This window comes from Gouania willdenowi, chromosome 11 (assembly GCF_900634775.1).
Source record: "Gouania willdenowi chromosome 11, fGouWil2.1, whole genome shotgun sequence".
NCBI lineage: Eukaryota > Metazoa > Chordata > Actinopteri > Blenniiformes > Gobiesocidae > Gouania > Gouania willdenowi.
This window is the reverse complement of record NC_041054.1, coordinates 24,822,790-24,836,379: the sequence shown is the minus strand read 5'-3', so window position 1 is coordinate 24,836,379 and position 13,590 is coordinate 24,822,790. Positions and strand designations below refer to the sequence as shown.

The window sequence follows — 13,590 nt, the reverse complement described above, 5'->3', positions numbered from 1 at the left end:
TATTTGCTCCACACGCACGCACGCACACACACAGACAATCCTTGCTTTTATAGGTAGCTATATAGCTATGACACAGAATTCTTGGATCTTGTAGAAATACCATTTTACCACTCAAATACAAAATGTAAGGAGGTACTGTAAGTAAGTGGGAACTGTTTCAGGTAGGATAGGCTGCAAGTATTTTCATTGTTTGGTTAAAAACAATTGTCATGAATAAATACAAAATGTTTAACAAAACATAAGGATGATACATTGAGTCTAGCTTTGTCATACAGAATACAATAGAAACTTGATGATCTCTGCAACTTGGCGTGTGGGGAAAAAATTACTGGTATCATCGCCCAAATGCGCAGTAAAACATTGGCATGTCAGGTATCTTCCATCTCCATAATTCGTTAACTGATTTGAATGATAATGTTTTGAGTTTTGACAAAGTTTCCTCAATGTACTGAGCACAAGATATTTCATAAAAATGAATGCAGTCACAGTGTGACCTTAATCTAACCGTGCAAGGTGAAAATCTGTCATGATGGTAAATATCTAGGGTACAGAACTACCACTCACATGGGGTTTGACACTTCTAATGTAAAGGAATAGTCAATGCTACCACATGTACAGCACATGGGAAATTATTCTCATCTAAAAGCAAGGACTCCGCTGACACTGCAGATTTACAGAAAGGTATTAGAAAGCCTTATTTCTGTTCCCCTCTAGTTGAGGGAAACAGAAATAAGATATGGAGACTACAAGCTACATCAGCAAACAAATAAATAAAAAAAAAAATAATCCTTGCTAGATTAATGACATTAAGTGGAACTGTACCAAAGATTGGACGGATCAGTGGCAGCAGGGACGGACCTTGAACAGAAGGCAGATTATAAGTGATTTGTTTGAAGAAGGAACATGTTGTACAAAGTGCCTTGAATATGTAAATTATGTGAGTTTTTAGCCTTGCAGAGTCCCTTAGGAATCATTCATCCTTTTCTTTCTTACCCTGCATCACTGTAACCCACGCCACAATTTTAGCAGTAGCTGTAAAGGAACACAAAGAATTGATCACACTATGCCAAACACAACTGGTTTATGTGTGGGGGGTTGACAAGGTAGGGACGTTTTAAAGCTGCTGGAGACAATCATTTTTTAATCAAATAAAGACATACAGGCCCCTATTAGCTGCTTTTTGATCACAGCACCTGATTTCTTGGACTAGCGCTTTGCTCCAGCGTATCCCTAATAATCGGCCGAGGTTTAAAGGTTTAGCAGTGCAGTTCAGTTGCACCATGAGCTACGATAAGGGATTATAGAACAAACTTTGCGGGCACAATGCTACCCTGCATAAACAGGTTTCTTAACATCTGTTTTTACCACATACAGGGCTTGTAATAGTCAGTGGTACAGTATGTGTGTGTGGCTCAGCTGTATTAGCCTGTAGTGTCCAAGAAAACCTTCCCCTCTCAGCTGATGTTCACATATTCAAAACGACATTAATTTCACAGTACAGCTTCAGCAGGCTGTGTGTAAGAGCACACAGTGCTGTTTGGCTGCAGATGTGAATGAGAGAAGACAGGAAGAAAAGACAAAGTAAATGAGTGATTATTGTTTGAGAGACAACTTTCTGGGCACCACCGTGCTTCGGGCACGCACCGGTCCCAGGATTGCACGGCTCAGCCATGCAAGTCAGAAGGGTGCCGAGACCGACACCCCATGCTGCATCCACCGCAACGTACACAGTTGAACCTCCATAACAGCTGCACAGCACAGTTGCACACCGAGTATGTCCAAATCAGATGCACGATGTACATAGCTGATGCACACATGGTGGCACGAGTGATACGAACCTGACCACAACATGAATAATTTTCTCAACTTGGCCCCCTGGTGTGCCGTGAGGGCGGCACTGCACACTCAAAATAGGAACCATAGTGTGGGCATCATTTGGAAAAGTGTTGTACATTGCATTGTGCGATGTGGAGTCCCGTAGATGGAAGTGTTTTTATTTCAATCTTACCATGTTTTTTGTGTTTGCCTTCAAAAATACTGCTCTGACTTGCCAACACATTTGAGGTGTTTATCTTAGGACATACACAAAAAGATCTGAATCTGGCTGAAATTGAATGTCTCGTGGAGTGAAATGATATCCCAGGCAATACTGGGAAGAAATTTGAACAAAAATCATGAAAGGCAAATCACTGTCTGCCATGTCTGGAATATAAAAAAAATTAAAAACAGTCTCAGTAAGACTGAAATTAAAAGCTTTCTATGCATCTGGGACTCCACATCCCACAATGCAATGCACAAATCGTTCTGACAATGTCAATAAATAGTGTTTACAGTGAAGATCAAAACAAACTTGTGAGTGGCAATTTCAATCTCTTACATTTTATTGAAGCACATTTACGATTTATTTGAGGCCTATACATTGTCTTTTTTTTTTTTTTTTTTAAATGTTTTTGTCTCCAGAATCTTTAAACTTAGTGCAGGAGTTACTGTTGGCCCTAATATAAGGCTGCTTTATGAAGGCCGACACAGATAGTGCTATTAGTTTTAGGTGGAGAAACAACTGTGATCTGAGCTACTTCTTTTTATTATATTTCTGATGCTGGTGACCTACCTTCACCAGCATTATAGGCGAGAATGGATCGAGCTCGGGTCTGCTTTCCCTCTGTGTTTTTTCCTGAGCAGGTGTGGGAGCACAGGGTCCAGGGTGTCCATGGGCTCATGGCACAGTCCTTCGGGCACGGCACCTCACAGATGACAGGCATGGGAAGTATGGCATCACGGCAGAGATGTCTCTCCACATATTCACCTGAGTGGATGAGAGACTCAATGTAGATTATGTATTTTATAAACAGGTTGAAATACTTAACAATTGTTGATGTTAACATCCCAATAAAAATCCAGCATTGAAAAAGAAAGAAAAACAGCTCTTTTTCCTGTGGCAGGAAAAAATACCAATATATACTTAGAATAGTGTTGTACTCAATACCACATTATCTGAGATTAAGACTTGCCTAACACCGACTGCACCAAGACCAAAACTTTTGGGAGTTGAGACCAAGTCAAGACTAAGTCCATAGAAATATATTTTAATAACCATGACAAGGTTGAACAGTAAAGGAACATGCTAAAATCTCAAATCTTGACAATTTTTTCAACCAAATTATTTGGTTCTTGTACGTATTGAAAAGTCACTGATAAGTCCAGAAATATTTTTATGGGTTTTAAAATAAGATGTTTATTATGCCTAAAGTAAGTGTTCAGGGGGATTTCTGCCAAGAAATATGATTAACTGATGTCTGTATTTTTGTAGTTGTCTGACACATAAAAACCTGAGCCAGATTGATGTGTAGCCCCTCCCTTGAACTCGAGTTCTCCACATCGATCTGGGTCTGTGTCTGGTGATTATTTTCAGAACCAGGGAGGCACATGAACAGAATGCTTAAGGCTGATTGGGCGAAGTGCCTGTCCACTATGATTTGTTTTAGCCAATCACACGGTAACAAATGATGACGTCATCATCGGCATGCGTCGCAGAGGCGCTGCTACAACAACAACAAGGCTCCACTGGTGAAAACTGTCTTTTGTGATAGTAATGCTGGGGTCAATATGCTGTTGAGTGACTTTTGACATTTTTGCAACACAAGTATGCGAGTTAAAGGCACGTTAACCATCCTCCTGCGTCGACATCTTTCTGTTTCAATTCGGAGCTATGCTAATAGCTAATAGCCCAGCTAGTTCCTCTCCCCGCAACTGTGCATGTGCCAGTTTTGCTTTGGTGCTTCGGCCTTTGTCACACCCGGATATCCCGCCCTAAACCACAACACTGACTCATGATTGGTTAGAATCGGTTTGGTTCAGTTTCGAAAGGCAAAGGCGGGAACAGCATAAGATGGATTCTGTTGTTTGTGAACACCAGGAGAATCCATCTTGCAGGCAAGGTTAAACACATAAGGCACTGGAAAAGATTTACAAAGAGGCAGAACAGTCAGTGAGCACTGTTGGCAGATTACAACACTAATTAATTAGTAACAGTTATACAGTAAGTGCTTCTCCTTAGTATCCCATTAATGAAGTTGTAGAATAGCAGATCAATACCAGCCTTAACGGAAAATCCTAAGTCTGGCCACGACTGGATAAAAATGATCTCAAGTACAGAACAGAACCAAGACCTTTAAATCAGAACAAGACCAAGATTACTACAAGACTAACTTAGAGTACCATGAAAAACAAATATTATATAATGTAAAGTACATCCTAGTGTTAATGAGGTAATCATAATCGTGAAGATCAAAAGGCCTTCTTGTAGACTTATTACCTACAAACATTTATGTTTTTGACATTAACAGCAGGGGTTTCCTGTAATGTGTATGTATCTGGAAAAGAGGAAGTAGAAGGTGGACAAAAGCAGGTGGTGTGGGAGAGGAACCCCCTTTCTAGTGGTATGAATAAAGTTGCCAGCCTCCTGAATAATTAAGCTAGACATGGCCTCCTGAATTAGCATCTTTTTCAGCTGGAGTTATGGTGATTTGTCCAAATGTGTCAATTTCTAGGTAAACCTGCATATTTTCATGAATTTATAAAACCCATCAGAACATACTGCAAAAAGTGGACCAACTGACTGAATGGTCAGATTAGGGACTTTGCAATGGCTACAGTACCCAGAAACAGATCTGCGCTCTGCTGATCAACCAGTCATAGTTTGGGGTCCCTACCATGCCAAGGTTAAAGCAGAACTAAACAACCTTTTCACCCTAAGAAATCCTTCTTGTTGTCCCTGTGAGGGTAAAACAAGTGTTTATGGGGTGATTGGGGGGTCTTTTATCTCTCCCTGCTGTCTCTGGCCAGAAAACCGCACTTGTTCCTGCTTCCAACCCGGTGGCAAGACGTACTGCTTTACGGCGGCTCAATACAAACTAATGCTTGACCAGCCCTGTGGCTGCACATGGTTGTCTACAAATTTACGTTTCTCAAACTTATATCATGGCGGAGCCAGCAAAAAAAAGCAGAGAAGACCTTTGTCCGAGGAACGGAGCAACTCCATGCAGTGACAGCTCAGCAGCAACACACAGCAAACACACACACTGTCGTCACGGCAACAGGCATGCACACAAACTTGCAACCCAGTGCTCCATCAGGCAGCACACACACAAATATCCATCCAGCCATCCATCCATCCATTTTCAGAGCTGCTTTGTCAGCACACAAACAAACACATCACACACGATTTCCACACTTCCTTCCGTATTACTCCCACATCATTCATTTATTTTACTTGTTTCTCTTCCTCATACTGTCCACATGGTCACATGGGACTATATGTGTGAACACCCAAAGTGTCACTGTTGCTTAAGGATTTTTCAGTAATCGGTTGCTACCATCTTGGGAGATGGTACCATCTCCCAAGAGATGGTACCATCCAAGAGATGGTACCCCACCCCACAGCATGTAGCTGTGGGGTGGGCAGGCGGCGGGCGGTGCGGAGTGTTTACGACAGTGACATAGCCAAAAGGGACCTTTAGGGGGAGCGCTAATCACAAGTTACTTAGTTCTGCTTTAAAAACATGGAAACACCCATTCCCCCATAGTCATATGGTATGATAGAGTGGGAGAGATTTAACACATAGGCTACATTAAAATAATTTTTGCATCAAAATATATGAAACAACTAAGTATGCATTTGGTTATAAGGTCAATGCAAAAGTTTTGATTCGTTCACATCATAAAGAAGTACAAACTCCTCTTCTGAAATGACTACTTGGCTCTCGTTGGTTTTCAGGCATTCTGTCAAGACACATGTTGTTACCTGGTATCAGCTAACTGATGCTATAGTTTTTCGTTCCACCTTGTTTGCTAATTAATTCAGGGCCAAAAACAGTAGAATTTGATCTTGTGCTCTGTATTTAAGCAGTGAGCATCACCAGTCCTCTTGGGCCGCAACCCACACACTTGTCTCCGAAGATTACGGTTATCAAGTCAGCTCTGCAGAAGAGCTGATAAAGAAACCACCACTGCAATTAGATATAATGGAGTAGAGAGACAACTAAAGCATGCTGGAGAGCAGCATTGAGGGACTGGATCTGTAGCCTGAGCTCAGAAATGGGATGAAATGTAAAGTGCAATCTTTTTCAGTAGGGTTTCGTGGCACTTCCTTGTGCCTCTTTGGGAACATTTGTTTTTCATTAGCGGTACAATACAGTCATACACCAAGAAGCAAACATAGTACTGCCTTTACGTCATCAATTCTTTTCATAAGTGTGTCTGTGATTGTGTACCCTCCGGGACTGCTAAAATACTGTTGTGTTCAGGACCGGCGTAGCCATATAGGCGAACTAGGGGATCACCTATACAGCAGTACCTTCCTAAGGGTGGAAAATTGGTACATTGGACAAGTGACAAGTACAATCTTGGAGAAATAGGAGGCTGAGGAATGTGTCAATCACACACACACGTGCTACACCTGTACACCGTGTCCTCCTGCCTCCAGCTTTCAAAATGACAGCCTGGCCCACTGACATGAAGTTTGTGAGCCTGAAAAAAAAACTAAAATTACCTCATTGTGAAAAAAAAGACAGAAAACTTTTAAAGGAGCAAGCATTACAAAATTGAGTTATTAAGATATGCTGATTCGTGACCATGAAGGCTCACTGCAATACGTTTATAAAGTGAGCTTTAATTGCTTATTTGTATATAATGTTGCTGATGATACGTGCCTGCTCACATTGAATGCGTGTACGCGCATGTTTGCTTCACACGAGAAAGTAGTGTATAGATTTTTTATTTATTAGAAAACGAGTTGGCCTATATGCTGTCAGGAGTCTGCTAAAAATATTTTAAAATGAGGTTTTGCCAAAATGAAATTCCTTGTGTTGAGAAGACCAAGGCCAAAACCGAAACACCAAAAGAAATATAAAGCCAATTAGTAGTTCTGTTGCATTTATGGCTATGACAGTACTAGTCTCACTAAAATTGAAGCATTGCAACTGCATACATTGATATTAATGCTTCAAATATTTATACTTGGGTGCTCAGATGTGTTGAAATACAGCCGGTCCATGGACACGTTGGACTGTTTCTAGGCAAGCGCGCGCTGACCGTGGTGTTTGCTGACAAGATCCTGTTTCGTGAATGTGTTGCTGGTTTTTGCTTTATTTGTCTGACATATTGGTATTTTTGTGGTGTTGCTACAATGGCACACAGCAAATAGAGGGTGTGCGCCAGCCCTGCTTATGTTTGTGCTAATTTGAAGGACTTTTCAAGGATTTGTTTTTCCAATGAAAAGGTGTTGGGCTGTTGATGTAACCTTTATAGATCTGTGCTTTAAACTGGCCTCTATCACCTCACCCCCAAAGCTCAATTCCATCATGTCACTGAAGCACTGTATCGGTGAAAATCTCTTATTGCGATAGGTCAAAGAATGGCAGCCAGCAAGCCAAGTGACGAGTCCAAGGTTCCCAAGGGAATAAACAGATCCATTTAATCAGGATGAGACTATGAGAGATCGATTCCAGACCATTCAAGAGCAGCCGTGAGTAAAACCAGACAGCTGTGGGGGTGGAATGGTGTTGATGGTGGAAAACGTATGAAAGACTTCCATGTGAGAGATGCTGGAGGAAATCATTGAAGTATCTTTCAGACACCGATGGTTTTCATCAGGTCAGTTAAAGACACACTTGTTTAAATGATGATTGGAAAATGCTGAGCAAATAAAAAATGGAGGCCATCACAAAACCACAAAAACAGGAATAATTTCTTTCTTTTTTTTGCATTCACACCTGATGGGGAAGAACTAACTGAATCCAGAACTGAGTGAATCCAAGTTGCATTTGTAAAGCAGATGTTGCTAATCTAATTTACCAGTAAGACTGAATTGACAGGAACAGCAGAGTAAATCGCCTACCTAAAGAATTCTTCCTTCCACTGCCCTGGGTTCAAATCCCAGTTTTGTCATATTTTTTTTTCATTTTAACATATTTAACACGGCAAATTTCACCTTTAAAAATACATACATTAAAAAAATAAACATTTTAGGGTATTTCCTGAGTTATGGTTAGGGTTGGGGCTAAAATAAAAGGGTTAGCGCGGTAGCTAAAAATAAATATGAGCTAAAATAAAACTGACGGAACTTTAAGTCATGTAGTGCACCTATCACGTCACCTAAACTGGCCAATGAGGGGTGCTGCGTATGCATAGACTGGCAATCTATTCATATGTTTCCGTATCAATAGTCACAGCCTTTAAAAAAAAGTGGTGTAATTAATTAATCGTGCTCTGTAATTAATTTATCTAATTAATCTCTTTTTTAAACGTACCTAAAGATTGTTGAGAAACACCCTCAACAATAAATTACATTATTGTGGCAGATTAAAACAATGATATATAACAAAGTGGCTTTATAAAGTTTATACAAAAATGTATTGATTGTTTTTAGTATTTATATTTCTCTGTATGTGAGACTAGTCCCGAGGGCTACCTGTCACATTGATGTGTACTTTTGTCAATCTCCACAATAGCAAAGGGAAATAAAACGTCATATGTAGTGCTATAAGTTAGCACATCATAAACAGAATCAGAATCAGAAATGTTTCAATGGCCAAGTACAGTTTTTAGGACAGTACAAGGAATTTGACTTGGTCGTCAGTAAGAACACTTTCCTGACACCAAACCTGTTGCTTTCTCTCTCCTTCAGATAATATTTATCCAGTGAGTTTGTTCATTTGGCAGTCACGGCATGCAGCATGAAGCAGTTAGCACTGTCCGAGTGTTCATGTTAACTGTCTGTGCTAGCTGTCTGTGCTAGCTGTCCGCGCTAGCTGTCCGTGCTAGCCGCTACATTGAGGTGGTAATGAAGGCTGCAAAGCTCCGGTGATAAGACAAACTCTCTATCAAAACTAGGCTTTAGTGTTTTTAAAAGCCAAAATTAATGCAAACAAATCTGAGCAGCTCGGCAGTCTCCCGTCTTGTATTGTAGTCTGTGCATCGGTATTATGGATATATCGGGAACTCTTAAAATAAGAAACATTCCGCGCTGTTTGGAGTGCTAAAAAAAGGTGATAAACTGCATATTTTTTTTAGCACCTTAGTTTTTCCTGTAATTAATTAATCGCAAGTAATACATTAAAGTGGCAGCCCTTTTTGTAACACCACACACAAAACAATGTTAAACAACTGTATTCTATACTTTCACTTTCTCAAATATAAATCAACTTCAAATAAAATGCAGAATAAAAATTTCTGAGCTGGCGCATTTTGTCACTTTGTGTACAAATCCTAGCAACAAGACACCAAAAGTTTGTGATATTAAAATGAGGTCACAACCCCAAAAAAGTTGGGAACCACTCATTTAATGTCACATACAATGTAGCCCCACAGTGAAATTTGTCTCTGAATGTTATCTGTTCTGTTGAGAAACAATATACAATCTATAAAGCAAGGAATCGCTGTCTGGGTGTGTTTCTGACTTTCAACATGGCTGCTGCTTGGTTCAAGGGTGTGCAACGTCAGATATGTATGGACGCCCAACCCCCAGACAGCAGAACATAACATGTCATAATTTTAATTTTCCAATATTAAACTGAATCCTGTAGTTTTTTTTTTTTTTTTTGCAGTCAAGAAAAGAAAAGATCTACGGAGCCCCTTAAGGGACGGGTGACAAAAAAAGTTTTGCGATACATTTTGCGAGATCTCGCGATACTTTTGCGAGATCTCGCAATACCTTTTGCGAGATCTCGCAATACTTTGCGAGATCTCGCAATGTTATTTCGTGAGCCAGTGAACCGGAAGTAAAACAGACACACGACAATGGAGGAGCATATGGGAGCATAATACAAATGTGGGACTGATCATGGAAGACGATTTGGAGCGGTTCTTAGTTTGTAGAGAGGTTCCAACAGAGGACATAACACGAATGAAGAGAGACAAGGTGAGCATACAATTCAGTCTATAACTTAACACACTCGCATTCGTGGCTAACAAAGTTAGCGTTAATGCTATGCTATCGTAAGCTAATATAAGTAACGTTTGTAGAAATGCATCATTGTTTCATTTTAATATAGGGAAGGCACACTTGACAGCCTAATGGCAGTCATGACATGATATGATTAAACTTGAACAAAGAACAAAAACTTGTTGCCATGGTAACTTTGGACGCCATGGCTGGTTGTGCTTAGCGACTGTAGACTATTAAGGCCGGTCCGGTCTGGTAAATTCGGGTAAATCAGGAAAGTGTATCATCGTGACCAGCTGGTTAACGCTCCTTGCCAGTTATTTATCATAGTATAAAGTTAGAGAAATGATTTTAGCCAACACCTTTTGCGGTAAAGGTGGCTTAAAGAGCTGAGCTTGACCTTGTGAGCTTTGCATAAAGTGTAATTTAGCAAAGCAACCTTTGCCAGTGGTCAAAGATCATTCTCAGATTATTTTATTAATCAGATTAAAACTACTCAATAAAATAACACGTTGATAAGATCTCTGACAGAGCACTGTCTTTTACTTTATTAGCATGAATACCTTTCTGAAACATACATGATTTAATGTAGAAGCCATTTGAAAATAATTGGAAGAATTAATATTTAAGTTGGCAAATTAAACCTTAATTTTAAATCAATAAATATAAGGATGAATGTCGTTTAAATGATGTATTAATTTCAATATAAGTAAGTGGGTTGTGTATGTTATATTCTATACCTGCCCATAAGAAGCTGGGTTATGGGTGGAGTTGTTTTTCTTCTTTCTTTTGATGCTGAATCATGGAATCCTCATCTGCCAAAATAAGTGGTACATTAACTTTAAGTAATGGAATTATTTAATGAATGAAAGTGGACATATCATTCAGGGTGCTTTTAAAACTGTTAAAGAGGAATCTGCACTACAGTCAATAAGTTAATACATTTGAATGAATAAATACAGAAATAGAAATTTCCATAAACCTGGGTGCTTCCGTCACTGTCAGATGAATGTGAAAGATCCTGCAGATATGTGATGGAATCATCTAAGTGAGATCCATCTTCCAGCAGCTCATTTTTCTCCGATGAGGAGATAGATAATAAATAAATAGCATTTCACTTGCATGGATTAACTAGATTTTTGATTAATAGAAATAGACATAATGTGATATGTGTGAAGTTGGACAGCTTTCTATCTGACATCTCTATGTACAAACTTTTTACTGTACTTACTCTAAGACCAGCTATGTCAAATTGCGGGTTACCACTGAAACACTGCATTGACACTGTTCTCTCTCTCTCATGTTTGCAGGTTGACAAGGCAGTGTTGCGCATCATGACTGATGAGCAAATGACAAAATACATAACGTCATATGGTGACCGAGTAGCTGTCCTATCTTTCTGTGAACAAACACAGTGCCATAGCACCAATAAAGACACTCTTTTACAGAGATTAAAAGCTAAAATAGGGACACGCAAAATGAAATCAAAGACAAAAGGATCACTGAATGGTACCCCAGATGAACCCCAAAATACCATGGCCAGACAAAGAAATTCGGCAGGAGAGAAGACTTAAAGGAAGGTTGAAATTGGGTGGCTTAATTTTGGCAGTAACGGGTACAGTCAAGTACGGACCAACAGTGGTGGAGGTACAAGACGTTACACTGGCAAAAACAACAACTGTTGCTCAGATTTCCCTTAGATAGCACTGTTGGCCACATGTATGAACAAACTAAACTGAAGCTACTCAGATTTTACATTTGTACAAAAGAGGGAGCTTCAACAGATCACTCCTCATCTGAGAAAAATAAGCTGCTTGAAGATGGATCTCACTCAGATGATTCCATCACAGAACTGCAGGATCGTTCACATTCATCTGACACTGATGGAAGCACCCAGGTTTATGAAAATTTCTATTTTTGTAATCCCTAAAGTCATATGAGTAGGTACATTCCATGTAATTGTCAGTGCCTTTTGTTTTTAGAGCCATGAGACAGACGTGTGTTGCTCAGTGAACACAGTGGAGGTGAACTTAAGATGAGTTGTAAACCACTCATCACAGCACTATGTCTGGAATGTAGTTCCGGCTATGTATTTGGCATGAAAACAACTCTTTTTGTAATGTTCGTTATTGTTTCATAGCGTGGTGAATGTGCAGATCACAACTTGTCCATTAAGACTGTTCTGAAGTTGTTGGATGATTTATTTGCTAAGTTTTGAACAACGGAGCATTCTTTCACCTCCATTGTGTTCACTGAGCAGCGTGTGTCTCTACTTCATGGCTCTAAAAATAACAGGCACTGATAAATAAAGGGAATAGTCCAACTCATATGACTATAGGGATTATTACAATGGTCCAATTCACCTGCATGTTCAATCATCCCTTTTAATAGATTTTGTGTTTTGGTATGTATTCTTACACAGCATTTAATAATAAATTTGGAGCATATGTTCTGATGTTACAGCTGACAACTTTTTATCTTTGACTTGTTTTCAGATACAACCAAGATCAAAAAGGATAAGGGCAATATCTGAGAGTGAGACGGCACAAAGTCCAGATCCATCACATCCCTTTCAGTCAACCCCTAACAGACATTAAATATAGTGACATTGGGCAAAGGCAAAACACAAGTGAGGTCAGTTTACCGGACCCCTTGTTTGACGAGGCAGATACACTTCTATGGGATCCCGACGATGACGTGGTGGTTATACAGTTTAATCATGCTGAGGAAGATGAGGATGTCTCACAGGTAATGTTTTATTTAAAATTTCTATATGAAAATATTTTTTTTGGACTTTCATTTCAAATGTTTAGCGGTGTGTCGTGAACAACTTGTATTGAAAACAAATATCCATTGTTATCTTTAGTGAAAGTGGAAGTCAGGCAAGTCCTTTTGATCTAATTCCTGGGATTGTGCAGCAACTTTAACTGGCTAATGATTTTATTATACTGTTGTCTCTGCAATGTAAGATGTTTCCTTTTTTTTATTTCTCAAAACCAAAGTGGACTTTTTACATGTTATTTGGAGTGTTCCTGAATTTGACTCAAAGTTACACTGATCTAGAAGAGTAATTTATAAAGACTTCTATAAAAAGTAGTCAGCAATGACATCATATATTTTAGGGTTAATGTGTCTGCTCTCATTTATTGTATTCTTCAGGGCGCTGAGGTGAGTGAAACACCTACGCAGGTTATACAGCTTCTATTGCCTTCAGCTGATGGCCTACCTACACTGGATGAGGAGCAGTCCATACATGAGGACGCAGTGCAAACAGCCCAGGTATGACACATCACTTCAATCATTTTTGATATTCTGGGGGGTAACTTGTATTGGGGTATGAGATCACTAATTTGGAATAGAAAGCAGTTTGTAACAGGGTCTCATAAAACATGCGTTGGTTGAGTTTTTTTATGAGATACATTGGACCCAAAACTATTTTAACCTTGGCACAAACATGCTAAAAGCTATGATACTTTGGCCTCTGCTTTATTCATTGACCACTCTGTTTTTTTGTGTTTGTTTTGTTCTTCTAGTTGGACAGTGGGCTGTCCAACCAGCCCACTGGTCTCGCAAAAGTATTGCGAGATCTCGCAAAAGGTATTGCAAGATCTCGCAAAAACATTGCGAGATCTCGCAAAAGTTTTTTG

General features: G+C 39.6%; 1 protein-coding gene across 1 annotated transcript in view; it reads right to left on the bottom strand.

Moving 5' to 3' along the window:
• The window catches only part of thsd7aa (thrombospondin, type I, domain containing 7Aa), a 198,972-nt gene that overhangs the window by 69,991 nt on the left and 115,391 nt on the right, over nt 1-13,590 (bottom strand). The window contains exon 7 of the mRNA XM_028461403.1: nt 2,612-2,806. Within this exon, the coding sequence (XP_028317204.1) occupies nt 2,612-2,806 (195 nt within the window). The remainder of the gene's footprint in view (nt 1-2,611; nt 2,807-13,590) is intronic.